The sequence below is a fragment of the Rana temporaria genome, chromosome 12, assembly GCF_905171775.1.
Source record: "Rana temporaria chromosome 12, aRanTem1.1, whole genome shotgun sequence".
Taxonomy (NCBI): Eukaryota; Metazoa; Chordata; class Amphibia; order Anura; family Ranidae; genus Rana; species Rana temporaria.
The window spans coordinates 128,886,015-128,901,592 of NC_053500.1; the positions used below are offsets into that span (position 1 = coordinate 128,886,015).

The window sequence follows — 15,578 nt, forward strand, 5'->3', positions numbered from 1 at the left end:
CCTCCCAGGGATGGGGATGACAGCCTTGTAGCAGTGACAGCTCCCTAGCAGCAGAGGGATGCATGCTGTCATCCTCATCCTTCCTAGTCTCTGACACCAGGACTGTTCCAGGTCAGTGTCCCCCCTCCCAGGGATGAGGATGACTCCCCCCCCCCCCTCTCCTCCAGTGGTCCAGCCCGGGTACCCTCCTCTCCTCTTCTCCTGCATCCCTCCAGTGGCCCCGCCCCCTCCTCCTCCCATTGGCCGGCGCTCAGTGACTCCTCTCCTGTTACTAAGGCTCCATCCTCCTGTGTGTAGTGTAGGGAGGGAGCGATGTAATGTGATCCCTCCTCCCCGCTCATTGTCCCGGGGATGGGCCCCTCACCTGGCCGCCCGCCCGCCGCCGTTCTTCTCTCCCGGACTCGGATGTGTCCCGGATAGCGGCCCCCCCCTCACCCTTCCTCCTTCCCCCTCCGCAGAGAAGCGCCCCCTACTGGCAGGGGGGGGCCGTGCCTTCCTCGCGCTGGGTGTGCCAATCATGATACCCATGTAGGTGCCGCCGCTGCCCGCAGAGCTCCGTGATGGCCGGGACCGTCCCCCGGAGAGGACGATGTGATGTGCTGGGACTGTGTCTCCGGACGTGTGTTCTGCACTTCCTGGTGGGCTCCGTGTTCGGGGAGGAGAGGACCTTCATTGTGGAGGTAGGTCATGTCATGTCTATCTATCTATCTATATATATATATATATATACACAGCCCCCCCCAATATCACATCTCTGCCCCCCCCATACACAGCCCGGGCCCCCCATACCGGATGGATTGTCTCTGAGGCCTGCAGTCTCCCCCCCAGTACAGGCCCATTGGCTGGGCTCAGCATTTCTTCTACTTAGGAGGGGGGGGGGGGGCTGAAAATACCTTCAGGTGTGGGGGGCTGAAAATACCTCCAGGTGTGGGGGGGGGCTGAAAATACCTCCAGGTGTGGGGGGGGGGGGGCTGAAAATACCTCCAGGTGTGGGGGGGCTGAAAATACCTCCAGGTGTGGGGGGGGGGGGGGGGCTGAAAATACCTCCAGGTGTGGGGGGGGGGGCTAAAAATACCTCCAGGTGTGGGGGGGGGGGCTGAAAATACCTCCAGATGTGGGGGGGCACCACCTGGAGGATCCGCGCCACCGCCGCTCCTCGCAGGCGTGACCTGGTGCCACCTTTCCAACCCGCGCTCATTATCTGACCATTTCCATCCCTAAGATTTGTATTGTGTCCTGGAATCATTAACAAACTCCAAAAAGACGTATCGACCAATCAGATGTAAGCTTTTTCATTTAATTTGGGCAGTCGGGAATGAGAAAGGGTTGTCGATTGGTTGCTGCATTTCGCCCCCCGATCGCTTTTCAATCGAGTTACATAAACACATGTTAGCGGCGTGTAATGTGTGCCCATCGCAATGTTTTCCTATAGGTGCGTTATTCAGGGTCAGTGACAACCCCCCAGCAGCATTTTTTTTACTGACAAAACAATGAAAATTTACTGGCGGGGCACATTTTTTTTACTGGCGACCTGAGAAATTACAGAACTATTGAAAATGAACTTAAAAAGTCAACACAGCATGAAATTATCAGCCCCAGCCACTCACTGATTTTTGCAAACTGTCAGTAAATTTACTAGCAGTTGGCAACCCTGGCGTTATTAGCATTTATAATATTAGTATTAATATTATTATTATTTATAGTATTCATATTTCTAATATTAGTAATTATATTTATAATAGTATTTATATTTATAATATTAGTATTTATATTATTATTATTATTCATAGTATTCATAATTCTAATATTATTATTTATATTTCTATTTATAAATATTTATATTTATAATATTAGTATTTATATTATTATTATTTATAGTATTCATATTTCTAATATTATTATTTATATTTCTATTTATAATATTTATATTTATAATATTAGTATTTATATTATTATTATTTATAGTATTCATATTTCTAATATTAATATTCATATTTAGTATATTTATAAATATTAGTATTTATATTAGAATTTATAGTATTTTTGTTTCTAATATTAATATTTATAGTATTCATATCTCTAATATTATTATTTATATTACTATTTAGAATATTTATATTTATAATATTAGTATTTATATTAGTATTTGGAATATTAGCATTTATAGTATTAGTGTTCATATTATTAGTAATCATAACTTGAGTATTTATAATATTAGTATTTACAATATTAATATCAGTATTCATTTGTATCATATTAATATTTATAATACTAGTATTTATAGTCTTAGTGTTTATGGTATTAGTAGTCATATTTTTCAAATGTATAATATTAATATTTTTTATACTAGTAAATATAGTATTGGTATTCATCAGATTAATATTTAAAGCACTATTTACAGTATTAGTATTTAAATTATTAGTATTTATAGTGTTAGTGTTCATATAATTATTATTCATAGTATTGGTATTTTTAATATTTATAATATTGATAATTATATTATTATTTCTAATATTAGTATTTATAGTATTAGTGTTCATATAAATAGTATTCATAGTATTGGTAGTTTTAATATTAATATTTATAATATTGAAAATTATATTATTGTTTCTAATATTGGTATTTACAGTATTAGTGTTCATGTAAATAGTATTTATTGTATTGGTATTTTTTTTATAATAATATTTATAATATTGATAATTATATTATTATTTATAATATTAGTATTTATAGTATTAGTGTTCATATGAATAGTATTGGTATTTTTAATATTGATAATTATATTATTATTTATAGTATTAGTGTTCATACAATTATTATTCATAGTATTGGCATTTTTAATAATAATATTTATAATATTGATATTTATATTATTATTTATAATATTATTATTTATAGTATTAGTGTTCATGTAAATAGTTTTCATTGTATTGGTATTTTTTAATATTAATATTTATAATATTGATAATTATATTATTATTTATCTTTTTATTTATAGTATTAGTGTTCATATAATTATAATTCATAGTATTGGTATTTTTTATATTAATATTTATAATATTGATAATTATATAATTATTTCTAATAATAGTATTTGTAGTATTAGTGTTCATAATATAATTAGTATTCATAGTTTTGATATTTATAATAATAATATTTATAATATTGGTAATTATATTATTATTGTTATTAATATTAGTATTTATAGTATTCCTGTTTTCAATATTAATATTTATGGTATTACTGCTTATATTATTAGTATTCATAGTTTTGAATTTTTTTATATTTAATATTTATAGTATTGGAATTCATCAGATTAATATTTACAGCATTAGTAACAATAATTTGTATCCAATCAGACAGGCCCATGCTCTACATCAGTGATGGGGAACCTTGCCCCTCCCCCCCCAGATGTTTTGGAACTACATTTCCCATGATGCTCATGCACTCTGCAGTGTACCAGAGCATCATGGGAAATGAAAAACATCTGGGATGCCAAGGTTCATCATCACTGCTCTGCATAGTTGATGGTAGAGCTAAAAGAGATCGTACAATCAGATTGTACAGTGTATGGTAGAAATACCAATGCTGCTACTGCTGCTGACCTGTTCTTATGTTAAAGCTGCAGGATTTGCAGCCTAAAGACCTTGGGCCAGATCCTCATAGCGAGTACGCCGGCGTATCTACAGATACGCCGGCGTACTTTCAAATTACCCGCGTCGTATCTTTAGTTTGAATCCTCAAACCAAGATACGACGGCTTCTGGGTTCGATCCGACAGGCGTATGGCTTCGTACGCCTTCGGATCGTAGGTGCAATACTTCGGCGTCCGCTGGGTGGAGTTTGCGTCGTTTTCCGCGTCGGGTATGCAAATTAGCTTTTTCCGTTGATCCACGAACGTACGCGCGGCCGACGCATTCTCTTACGTCGTCTCTAGCCGGCTTTTTCCGGCGTATAGTTAAAGCTGCTGTTTTGCCGCATATATAGATAGACTTGCCATGTCAAGTATGGCCGTCGTTCCCGCGTCGAAATTTGAATTATTATTTTTTTTGCGTAAGTCGTCCGTGAATAGGGATGGACGTAAGTCACGTCTAAGTTGAAAAAATGACGTCGTTGCGACGTCATTTCGCGCAAAGCACGGTGGGAAATTTCGAAACGGAGCATGCACAGTTCAATCGGCGCGGGGACGCGCTTCATTTAAATGAATCACGCCCCCTAATCGCCGATTTTAATTCCGCCGCCAGAAATACACTACGCCGCCGTAACTTATGGCGCGAAATCTTCCTGGATTTGACTTAAAGCCAGGTAAGATACGGCGGCGTAGCGTATCTCTGATACGCTGCGCCTATCCAATTATATGTGGATCTGGCCCCAGGAATCTGCAATGGCAGCTTCCATTTTTTGTGCCTTCACAGGTTCCCTTTAAATGCAGATACTTACTACTAATAATAATATGTTTACTACTACTTTTATTATTAATAAAAATAATAATAATAGTAGTAAAAATATTATTATTATTATTTTTATTATTAGTAGTAATAGTAGTATAATATTATTAGTATTATTATTAATCATAACATCAATAATAATAATCATAATTATAATTATAATATTTAAAAAAAATAATAATAATAGTAATACTACTACTAGTATTATATTTGTACTACTACATTATATTTTTAAAAGTATAATTATAATTATGATTATTATTATGAATATTATGATTAATAATAATAATACTATTACTACTACTAATACGACTACTAATAAAAATTATAATAATAATAATACTACTACTACTACTACTACTAATAATAATAATAATAATAATAATAATATTTTTACTATTAAAATAATAATAATAATAATAATATTTTTTACTATTAATAATATTATTATTATTATTATTATTATTATTATTAATAAATAATAATAATAATAATAATAATAATAATAATAATAATAATCATAATAGTAATATGACTACTACTATTTTTTTTTATTATTATTATTATTATTATAACAATATTACAATTATTGCTATATTACTGTTATAGATTGCTATACTATTATTGTTATATTTACTCTAGGACAGGGGTCTCCAAACTTTCTAATCAAGGGCCGGTTATCTGTCCTTCAGGCTTTGGGGGGGGGGGGGGGGGGGATATAATATTGTATATCATTAATATACTGTAATGGTGTTATTAATAAGGTAGAGTTGGAATTCTTTTATTGCGTTATGATTGTCGAAATTCTTTTATTTGGGTTTTTGAAGGCTGTAGATGCGAGATCTGATTTTATTATAAGTATTATAGGTAAATGTTTTTCCCCCCACATCGGTGACCCCCCCCCCCCCGAGTAGAAGGTGTCTGTCTTGTACCTCCATGTGTGTGGTGTAAATAAGATGAGGGCACGTGACGTATTCTTTGGGTGAGACGCTGGGCCCCGTGACAATGGGAGCCGCACAGCTGACGCTCCTCCGATGTGCCACACAAATCTGCACAAGCTACAAAAAAAAAAAAAAAAAAAGAATGTGACGATGACATGGCCTGCCCCGGGCGCCGTGTGCCAGAATGAATTGCGCACACCGGATCCTACGTGATGGAACGTCGGTTTGTTTTTGTGGCTCGGGAACCCGGAACAGGCTGTACGTGGTGCTGGATTGGTAAACGCTTGTTGGCAAGGATCTGGCTTCTTTTTGGAGAACGGTGACAAATGAATTTCTGGAAGCCGGATCTATGACAGATTGTAAGAAAGAAAATGAAAATAAAAGTGCACTCCGGACCTACGGGACAGGGGGGAGAAGAGGGCTGAACCAGAAATAGATCTTTCAACAGACGGTGTATAAATAGACGGGAGCAGGGAAGGAGGAGGAGATCTGATTGGCTGAGAGCGCCAATTGTCACGCATCAGCATCATTTGTTGCTAGACAAGCTCTCGGCGTCGGGGAGAATGTGCTATAACAAGTCGTTGTTGTTGAGCAAAATAAATGATCGTTCGGTCACGTTGTTTGTAATCCCCCAGCACAGCACGCCGGGTTCATGTTAAAGCGGAACTCCGGGCTGGCACAGGTGTACCCGCTCCTCTCCTCTACTGGAAATGCTCACCCTGATTTCATTACAGGACATTGGTGTGTGCAGCCTGTAGCATTAAGGGTGGGCACCACACAGCACAAACATACATGATGGTGGCAGTGCAGCAAAGATTGGTGTCAGGAGGGCAGTGGAAGGTGTCAGTAATTTTTTTAATTTTTTTTACAATTATACAATTATACATTTATTTTTTTATATTTTTACAATATTATTTTTTAATATTTCTTTTTAATTTTTACAATATTTTTTTTATAATTTTCAAAATTTTTACAATATTTTTTTTATATTCTTAAAATGTTTACAATATCATTTTTTTGATTTTTTTTACATTTTTACATTGTTTTTTTATTTATTTAAAATTTTTACAATATTATTTTTTTGATTTTTTTTTGTTATTATATAGTATTAGTAGGGGGGGGGGGGGGGTTATTCATATAAAATATCACAATAGTGGCAGGATGGCAGATTGTGGGCAGGTTCTTAGGAGTGCAGCATAAGCAATTTTTACAATATGTTTTTTTATCATTTTAACATTTTTACAATATTTCTTTATATTTTTAAAATGTGTACAATATTTTTTTTATATATTTTTAAAATGTTTACAATATTATTTTTTTGATGTTTTGTTTTACATTTTTACATTGTTTTTTTTAATTTATTTTTACAATATAATTTTTTTGTTATTATATAGTATTAGTATTCATATAAAATATTTTTTTTTATCATTTTAACACTTTAACAATATTTCTTTATATTTTTAAAATGTGTACAATATTTTTTTTATATATTTTTAAAATGTTTACAATATTATTTTTTTGATGTTTTGTTTTACATTTTTATATTGTTTTTTTATTTATTTTTACAATATTATTTTTTTGTTATTATATAGTATTAGTATTCATATAACATATCACAATGGTGGCAGGATGGCAGATTGTGGGCAGGTTCTTAGGAGTGCAGCATAAGACATATTTACAATATTTCTTTATATTTTTAAAATTTCTACAATATTTTTTTTATATTTTTACAATATAATTTTGTTGATGTTTTTTTTTAAATTTTTTTTATTTTTTTTTAAATTTTTACAATATTATTTTCTTATTATATAGTATTAGTACAGGGGGGGCAGGATGGCAGATTGTGGGCAGGTTCTTAGGAGTGCAGCATAATTTTACAATATTTTTTTATAATTTTAACATTTTTACAATATTTTTTTTATAATTTTAACATTTGTACAATATTTTTTTATATTTTTTTAATTTTTACAATATAATTTTTTTGATGTTTTTTTTTATTTTTTTACTTTTACAATATAATTTTTTTGATAATTTTTTTGTTATTATATAGTATTAGTACGGGTGGGGGTTATTCATATAACATATCACAATGGTGGCAGGATGGCAGATTGTGGGCAGGTTCTTAGGAGTGCAGCATAAGACACAATAGAATAGTGTTTGCAGACACAATGGGAGGACGGCGGATGATCAGAGACTAATGACATCATCACATTTATTATACAATGACCTCAATATCTTACACTTCGCCCCTTATATGTTTTACTTAACCTGTATAAATATATATATTTAACCACTTCCATACCGGGCCTATTCTGGCATTCCTCTCCTACGTGTAAAAATCAAATTTTTTTTGCTAGAAAAATACTCAGAACCCCCAACTGTTTTATTTATATATATATATATGTGGTTTGAACGCCGTTTACATACTCTGGCGCAAGCTACGTGCGAGCACGAGGGGGATAGGGGTGCTTTAATTTACATATTTTTTTCTTTGTTTGTTTATTATTATTTTTATTTTTTTACACTTTTCTTAAAAAAATAATAATTTTTTGATCACTTTTATTCCTGTGATGCAAACATCCCTTGTACTAGGAATAGGGCATGACAGGTCCTCTTTACGGAGAGATCTGGGGCCAGATCCACGTACCCTGGCGTATATTTCCGTCGGGCGTAGCGTATCTCTGATACACTACGCCGCCGTAACTTACAGTTTTTTTTTGTATCCTCAAAGAATGCGTGCCGTAAGTTACGGCGGCGTAGTGTAACTTTGGCGGCGTAAGGGCGTGCAATTCAAATGGATGTGATGGGGGTGTGTTTTATGTAAATACGTCTTGACCCGACGTAAATGTCGTTTTTTTTTCAACTGCGCATGCGCCGTCCGTGGGGGTATCCCAGTGCGCATGCTCGAAATTAAACCGGAACAAGCCAATGCTTCCGACGGTGACGTCATTCTACGCAAAGCCCTATTCGCGAACGACTTACGCAAATGACGTAACATTTTCAAAATTCGACGCGGGAACGACGGCCATACTTAACATAGGATACACCTCATATAGCAGGGGTAACTATACGCGGAAAAAAGCCGAACGCAAACAACGTAAAAAAAAATGCGCCGGCCGGACGTACGTTCGTGGATCTCTGTATATAGCTAATTTGCATACTCGACGCGGAATTCGACGGAAACGCCACCTAGCGGCCAGCGCAAATATGCACCTACGATCCGACGGCGTACTAAAACGTACGCCTGTCCGATCAAGCCCAGATTCAGTCGTATCTTGTTTTGTGGATACAAAACAGAGATACGACGGGGCATTTTAAAAATTACGCGGCGTATCCATAGATACGCCGGCGTAATTCGTTTGTGGATCTGGCCCCTGGAGTCTATAAGTCCCCACATTTCTCTGGGCTGGAAAGCCTGAGATAAAAACAAATATATAAAAAAAAAAATCGATTTTAGGCATATCAGCAAAAAAAAAAAAAAAAAAAAAAGGCAGTGTTTACATCTGCTTGCGCCGGAAGTGATGTCATGAGATTGCTTTTGGCTTCCGTGGGTCATAGAGATGGCCCGGGGTACATCTGGTCCTTGGCCAGCTCTATGGTTAAAACGCCGTCTTCTCTGATCCTCACATTTTTCCACTGTCCTCATTTCCTGGAGCATTGAAGGCACTCTGCACATGCTCAGTTTGGTGTGTATTGCTAGAGTATTTCTTTTTTCCTTGCATGTGATTAGCACAGGGTCAATCGGCACTGTGCAGACAGAGGGTCAGGGGTTCTGAAGCCTCATAGGACAGTCAGAGTAGAATCAAATAGTCTTCTACAAGCTTTAACCAGACACTGATAGAAGTCACAAGACTGCTCTATACTGCTGATGAGAAAAGGTATTTAGCAGTTTATATTTAATAAAATAATTGCATCTCCATGTTCTGTGTACTGTGGGAGACCAGATATAGTGAAAGAAGGGTCCTGGGTTTAGTAACACTTTAACCACTTAAGGACCGCCTCCTGCACATATACATCGGCAGAATAGCACGGCTGGGCACGTGTACGTACAGGTACGTCGCCTTTAAGAGCCCAGCCATGGGTCCGAAGCTCCGTGACCGCGATCGGTCACAGGAGCTGAAGAACGGGGAGAGGTCAGTGTAAACACACCTTCCCCGTTCTTCACAGTGGCAGTGTCATTGATCGTCTGTTCCCTAATATAGGGAACAGACGATCTGTGATGTCACACATCCAGCCCCGCCCCCCTACAGTTAGAAACACAGATGAGGTCACACTTAACCCCTACAGCGCCCCCTAGTGGTTAACTCCAAAACTGCCATTGTCATTTTCACAGTAATCAGTGCATTTTTATAGAACTTTTCGCTGTGAAAATGACAATGACCATTGCTGGTGTCAGTGGAAGAAATAGTAACCCATTATTGGTGTCAGTGGAAGTAGTAGTGACACATCATTGGTGTCAGTGGAAGGAATAGTGACCCATTGCTGGTGTCACTGGAAGGAATAGTGCCTCATCATTGGTGTCAGTGGAAGGAATAGTGACCCATCATTGGTGTCAGTGGAAATAATAGTGACCCATCATTGGTATCAGTGGAAGAAATAGTGTCCCATTGTTGGTGTCAGTGGAAGGAATAGTGACCCATTGTTGGTGTCAGTGAAAGAAATAGTGACCCATCGTTGGTGTCAGTGAAGGGAATAGTGACCCATCGTTGGTGTCAGTGGAAGGAATAGTGACCCATCGATGATGTCAGTGGAAATAATAGTGACCCATCGTTGGTGTCAGTGGAAGGAGTAGTGACCCATCATTGGTGTCAGCGGAAGGAATAGTGACCCATCGTTGGTGTTAGTAGAAGAAATAGTGACCCATCGTTGGTGTCAGTGAAAGGAATAGTGACCCATCGTTGGTGTCAGTGGAAGGAATAGTGACCCATCGTTGGTGTCAGTGGAAGGAATAGTGACCCATCGTTGGTGTCAGTGAAGGGAATAGTGACCCATCGTTGGTGTCAGTGGAAGGAATAGTGACCCATCGATGGTGTCAGTGGAAATAATAGTGACCCATCGTTGGTGTCAGTGGAAGGAGTAGTGACCCATCATTGGTGTCAGCGGAAGGAATAGTGACCCATCGTTGGTGTTAGTAGAAGAAATAGTGACCCATCGTTGGTGTCAGTGAAGGGAATAGTGACCCATCGTTGGTGTCAGTGGAAGGAATAGTGACCCATCGATGGTGTCAGTGGAAATAATAGTGACCCATCGTTGGTGTCAGTGGAAGGAGTAGTGACCCATCATTGGTGTCAGCGGAAGGAATAGTGACCCATCGTTGGTGTTAGTAGAAGAAATAGTGACCCATCGTTGGTGTCAGTGAAAGGAATAGTGACCCATCGTTGGTGTCAGTGGAAGGAATAGTGACCCATCATTGGTGTCAGTGGAAGGAATAGTGACCCATCATTGGTGTCAGTGCAAAAAATAGTGACCCCTCGCTCTTGTCAGTGGAAGGAATAGTGACCCATCATTGGTGTCAGTGGAAGTAATAGTGTCCCATCATTGGTGTCAGTGGAAGAAATAGTGTCCCATCATTGGTGGCAGTGGAAGGAATATTGACCCATTGTTGGTGTCAGTGGAAGAAATTGTGACCCATTGCTGGTGTCACTGGAAATAATAGTGACCCATCGTTGGTGTCAGTGGAAGGAATAGTGACCCATCGTTGGTGTCAGTGGAAGGAATAGTGACCCATCATTGGTGTCAGTGGAAGGAATAGTGACCCATTGTTGGTGTCAGTGGAAGGAATAGTGACCCATTGTTGGTGTCAGTGGAAGGAATAGTGACCCATCATTGGTGTCACTGCAAAAAATAGTGACCCATCACTCTTGTCAGTGGAAGGAATAGTGACCCATCGGTGTCACTGGAAAAAAATAGTGACCCATCATTGGTGTCAGTGGAAGGAATAGTGACCCATCATTGGTGTCAGTGGAAATAATAGTGACCAATCATTGGTGTCAGTGGAAGGAATAGTGACCCATCATTGGTGTCAGTGGAAATAATAGTGACCCATCGTTGGTGTCAGTGGCAGGAATAATGCCTCAAAGGCTGGATAAAGGCAAGCAATGGGCCACATCTGGCCCCAGGGCCGCAGTTCAGAGACCAATGCACTAGATGAAAGATATATTGGGGGGTGGGAGATATGGTAACACTAGAGTTCATCTTTAAACCTTTGTAAAAATAAACCTGTAAGCACGGTATGAATGCATAACATATTTTTCTCCCCCGTCACTGTCTTGACGTATCCAGCCACCCGCACGTGACTATCGACCATTAAGCCTACTCAGACCGTATCGATCCCAATTATGTAACCATATCTCCCACAACTGTCAGGGAAAGTTCGCTGGTAATGACGTGAAAATGAAGATACATCTTCTTTTTCGTTCTGGGGGTAAAATTTCCAAACAAAGATGAGATGAAATCACCGATCGATGCATGACTTCAGCTGCCGAGTTCTCCAGCTACGGATCGTAAAGTCATTTACCAGAAAAAATGACTGTTGACTAATGCATTAGATACATTTAACGTAAACGTTATACGGCCTCTGTGCATCGGTCTGGTAATATTCATTACATTATGATGCAGATACACTTACACTACTGATTGCTGCTTTTTGGTCCAGAGAGGCGTCAGTAGCAAAGCATTATCTGCACGTCTACAACCACGGCATGGCTCTGCACCGCGCAAAACCTCGCCAAAAAGGAGGCCAAAACGGGAAACCTTGGTGTCCACATCCAAATGCTGGGATGTTTTACACTATATTACCAAAAGTATTGGTACGCCTGCCTTTACACACACATGGGGCCAGATCCACGTAGCGCGGCGCATTTCTAAGTCCGGCGTAGCGTATCACCGATACACTACGCCGCCGTAACTTACAGCGTATTTTCCGTATCCACAAAGAATTTGCGCCGTAAGTTACGGCGGCGTAGTGTAACTTTGGCGGCGTAAGGGCGCGCAATTCAAATGGATGTGATGGGGGCATGTTTTATGTAAATACATCTTGACCCGACATAAACAACGTTTTTTTTGAACGGCGCATGCACCGTCCGTGGGGGTATCCCAGTGCGCATGCTCGAAAATAAACCGGAAAAAGCCAATGTTTACGACGGTGACGTCATTCTACGCAAATCCCTATTCGCTAACGACTTACGCAAACAACGAAAAAAAATTCAAAATTCTACGCGGGAACGACGGTCATACTTAACATAGGATACGGCCGGACGTACGTTCCTGGATCGCCGTATCTAGCTAATTTGCATACTCGACGCGGAAATCGACGGAAACGCCACCTAGCGGCCGGCGGAAAAATGCACCTACGATCCGACGGCGTACTAAGACGAACGCCAGTCGGATCGAGCCCAAATGCAGTCGTATCTTGTTTTGTAGATACAAAACAAAGATACGACGCGGGAACTTTGAAATTACGCGGCGTATCAATAGATACACCGGCGTAATTCTTCTGTGGATCTGGCCCATGAACTTTAATGGCATCCCAGTCTTAGTCTGTAGGGTTCAATATTGAGTTGGCCCACCCTTTGCAGCTATAACACCTTCAACTCTTCTGGGAAGGCCGTCCACAAGGTTTAGGAGTGTGTCTATGGGGATGTTTGACCATTTTTCCAGAAGCGCATTTGTGAGGTCAGGCACTGATGTGGAAGAGAAGAAGGCCTGGCTTGCAGTCTCTGCTCTAATTCATCCAAAAGGTGTTCTATCAGGGTAAAGTTAGGACTCTGTGCAGGCCAGTCAAGTTCCTCCACCCCAGACTCATTCATCCATGTCTTTATGGACCTTGCTATGTGCACTGGTGCGCAGTCATGTTGGATCAGGAAGGGGTCATCCCCAAACTGTTCCCACAAAGTTGGTAGCATGAAATTGTCCAAAATTTCTTGGTATGCTGATGTCTTAAGCGTTCCCTTCACTGGAACTAAGGGGCCAAGCCCATCCCCTGAAAAACAACCCCACGCCATAATCCCCCCTCTACTAAATACTGGGTTCACACCATTGCGAATTGGATGCGGGTTTCTCTACATCCAATTTGCCTAGCAGGAGATTGTGACCGGCTGTCTATGGATCCGATCAGGCCCGGACTGGCCATAGGGCAAACCCGGCATATGCCCGGTGGGCCGCGGCAGGCCGGTCGCGGCCCGCAAACGGCCCTCTGCAGGCCGCATGTCACATCTCCCCAGGGGTGTACCAAGGGGTTGCAGGCCGAGAGGGGACGTTTACCTGATAGCAGAGATCCCCCACCCCCCGCCACCAACACAGCGCCAGATAGAGAGAGATGAGCAGGGCAATTTCTCCCCTCCCCTTGCTGCCCGCAGGACCAGTTAGAAGAGAGGAGCTGCTTCTACTTCTCCCCCTCCTCTCGTCCTCTCCTCATGTGTCTGCCTCGCCCACTCTCCCCGACAGACACTGTTCTGCTGCCTAAGGGATGTGGGCGGGAATATTCAAGATAAAGCCAAACAGAAAGGAAAGATGGAGTCTGATATCCATCCAGTCCCTCCTGCCTCTGAGTGAGTACTATAAACGGATGTAAGGGTGCCTCTCTATCTCTCTCTCTCTCCCCACATCCCATCACTAACCCCCGCCCCCTTCCCCCCCGGGCTGCTCAGTCTAAAATGCCCGTGCCTATTTTTTGTCCTAGTCCGGGCCAGGATCCGATTCACACATCTCTGCAGAGGCTCCTCTGCAAACTGCACAGGAGTCCTGTGCGTCTTTTGGTCCCTTTCAGGTCCGAATTCAACCAAAAATGTGAGCAGGAGCAGGAGGGGAAAGTCAAATAACGGACCTTTTAAAGCGGAGTTCCGGCCACAATTTCACTTTTTAAATATAAATACCCCTGTAATACACAAGCTTAATGTATTCTAGTAAAGTTAGTCTGTAAACTAAGGTCCGTTTTGTTAGGTTGTTACAGCATTTAGACACTTTATAATATAGAAATTGACTGGGGCCATCTTAAGTGTGGGCATCATGAAGCCAGACTGTATGACTTCCTGGATTTCAGCCTTGCAGATCTCGCACATGCTCAGTGCTGCACAAGCAGTGTAATAGGTTTCAGATCAGGTTTCAGCACCTGTACTGTCCAAGTCACATGATTCTTCGAGACTGGGGAGTGCACAGACTCCTGGAAAGTTACACCCACTACATTCCCAGGAGTCTGTGGGGTGTAGGTTAGGAAGCTTAAGCACCTAGGTGCAGGAAGTGGGAAGATTAACTATTCTGCCTAGCAACAACACTTTGAAGGCATCTAAAAAAAAATATATATATTTCTTAAAGGACTAATGACATTTTTTTTAAACTACTGATGTAATGTTATATTTATGGGTGGAACTCCACTTTAACATAGTCTCAGTTGAGGCCTTAACTCTCCCACTAGGCCCTAAATTAGACCTCCTTCCCTCTCTACACCTACATATGACTCTCCTTATTCTACGACCCTCATCGTATACCCTGATTCCACCCTAGCCACATACCCAATCCTTCCTCCCTAAATGGAGACCTTGCCTAGAACAATCAGGCCTTACAAACAACTGCATCCAATTCGGCTTATTGGACAGTGACAGTCCATTAAGGAGGTCATCGATCTGCTGTCCCCATTGCCTGATTTAGACCTTGGGGGGCCTTGGACACTTCAAGCTTGGGAGGCCCCTCTTCTCTCTGCCGATTTCACCTGACACGTCACTATGTCATTCTGGCCAAATTCTGATCCAGGGCTACGCCTGTCCCAAATTTGACCAATCTCGTCATTTTGGGTAGACCCAGCTAACAAAGTTTTAACCTATTCGAGATCGCAGAGTGTCAAATTTGCCCCTTGACCCAACTAGGGTCAAGTGGGGGAGTGCGCTTCTCTCTAATGTTTCTTACTATGATAAATCATTGCTGGTCATTAACTTTATTCCCCCACAATGGGGCCGGGGCTGTTGCCTGGCACTTTGCAAAATTTTTCAAACTTTTCCCTTGTCCCACCCACTTGTCCTTCGTAAACAAGGCAATAAATTCCGCAACACATTCATATTTACCACTTGGCATCCTGGCTATTGTACATTGACGGCCATAAGGTGGCTCTACAATGCCGGAAGGACGTCATATGACGTCTTCGGGCCTCCTGGCCGCTGGGGGGAGCGCGCGCCGCCGCGTCACTCAGGTGCCTATGG

The 15,578-nt window shown here is 40.4% G+C and overlaps 1 protein-coding gene across 1 annotated transcript in view; it reads left to right on the forward strand.

Annotated features, from left to right (window-relative positions):
• Positions 1 to 292: 292 nt before the first annotated feature.
• MMP24 (matrix metallopeptidase 24) overlaps positions 293 to 15,578 on the forward strand; it is a 110,165-nt gene continuing 94,879 nt past the window's right edge. The window contains exon 1 of the mRNA XM_040330673.1: positions 293 to 680. Coding sequence (XP_040186607.1) covers positions 561 to 680 — 120 coding nt within the window. The 5' untranslated portion in view covers positions 293 to 560. The remainder of the gene's footprint in view (positions 681 to 15,578) is intronic.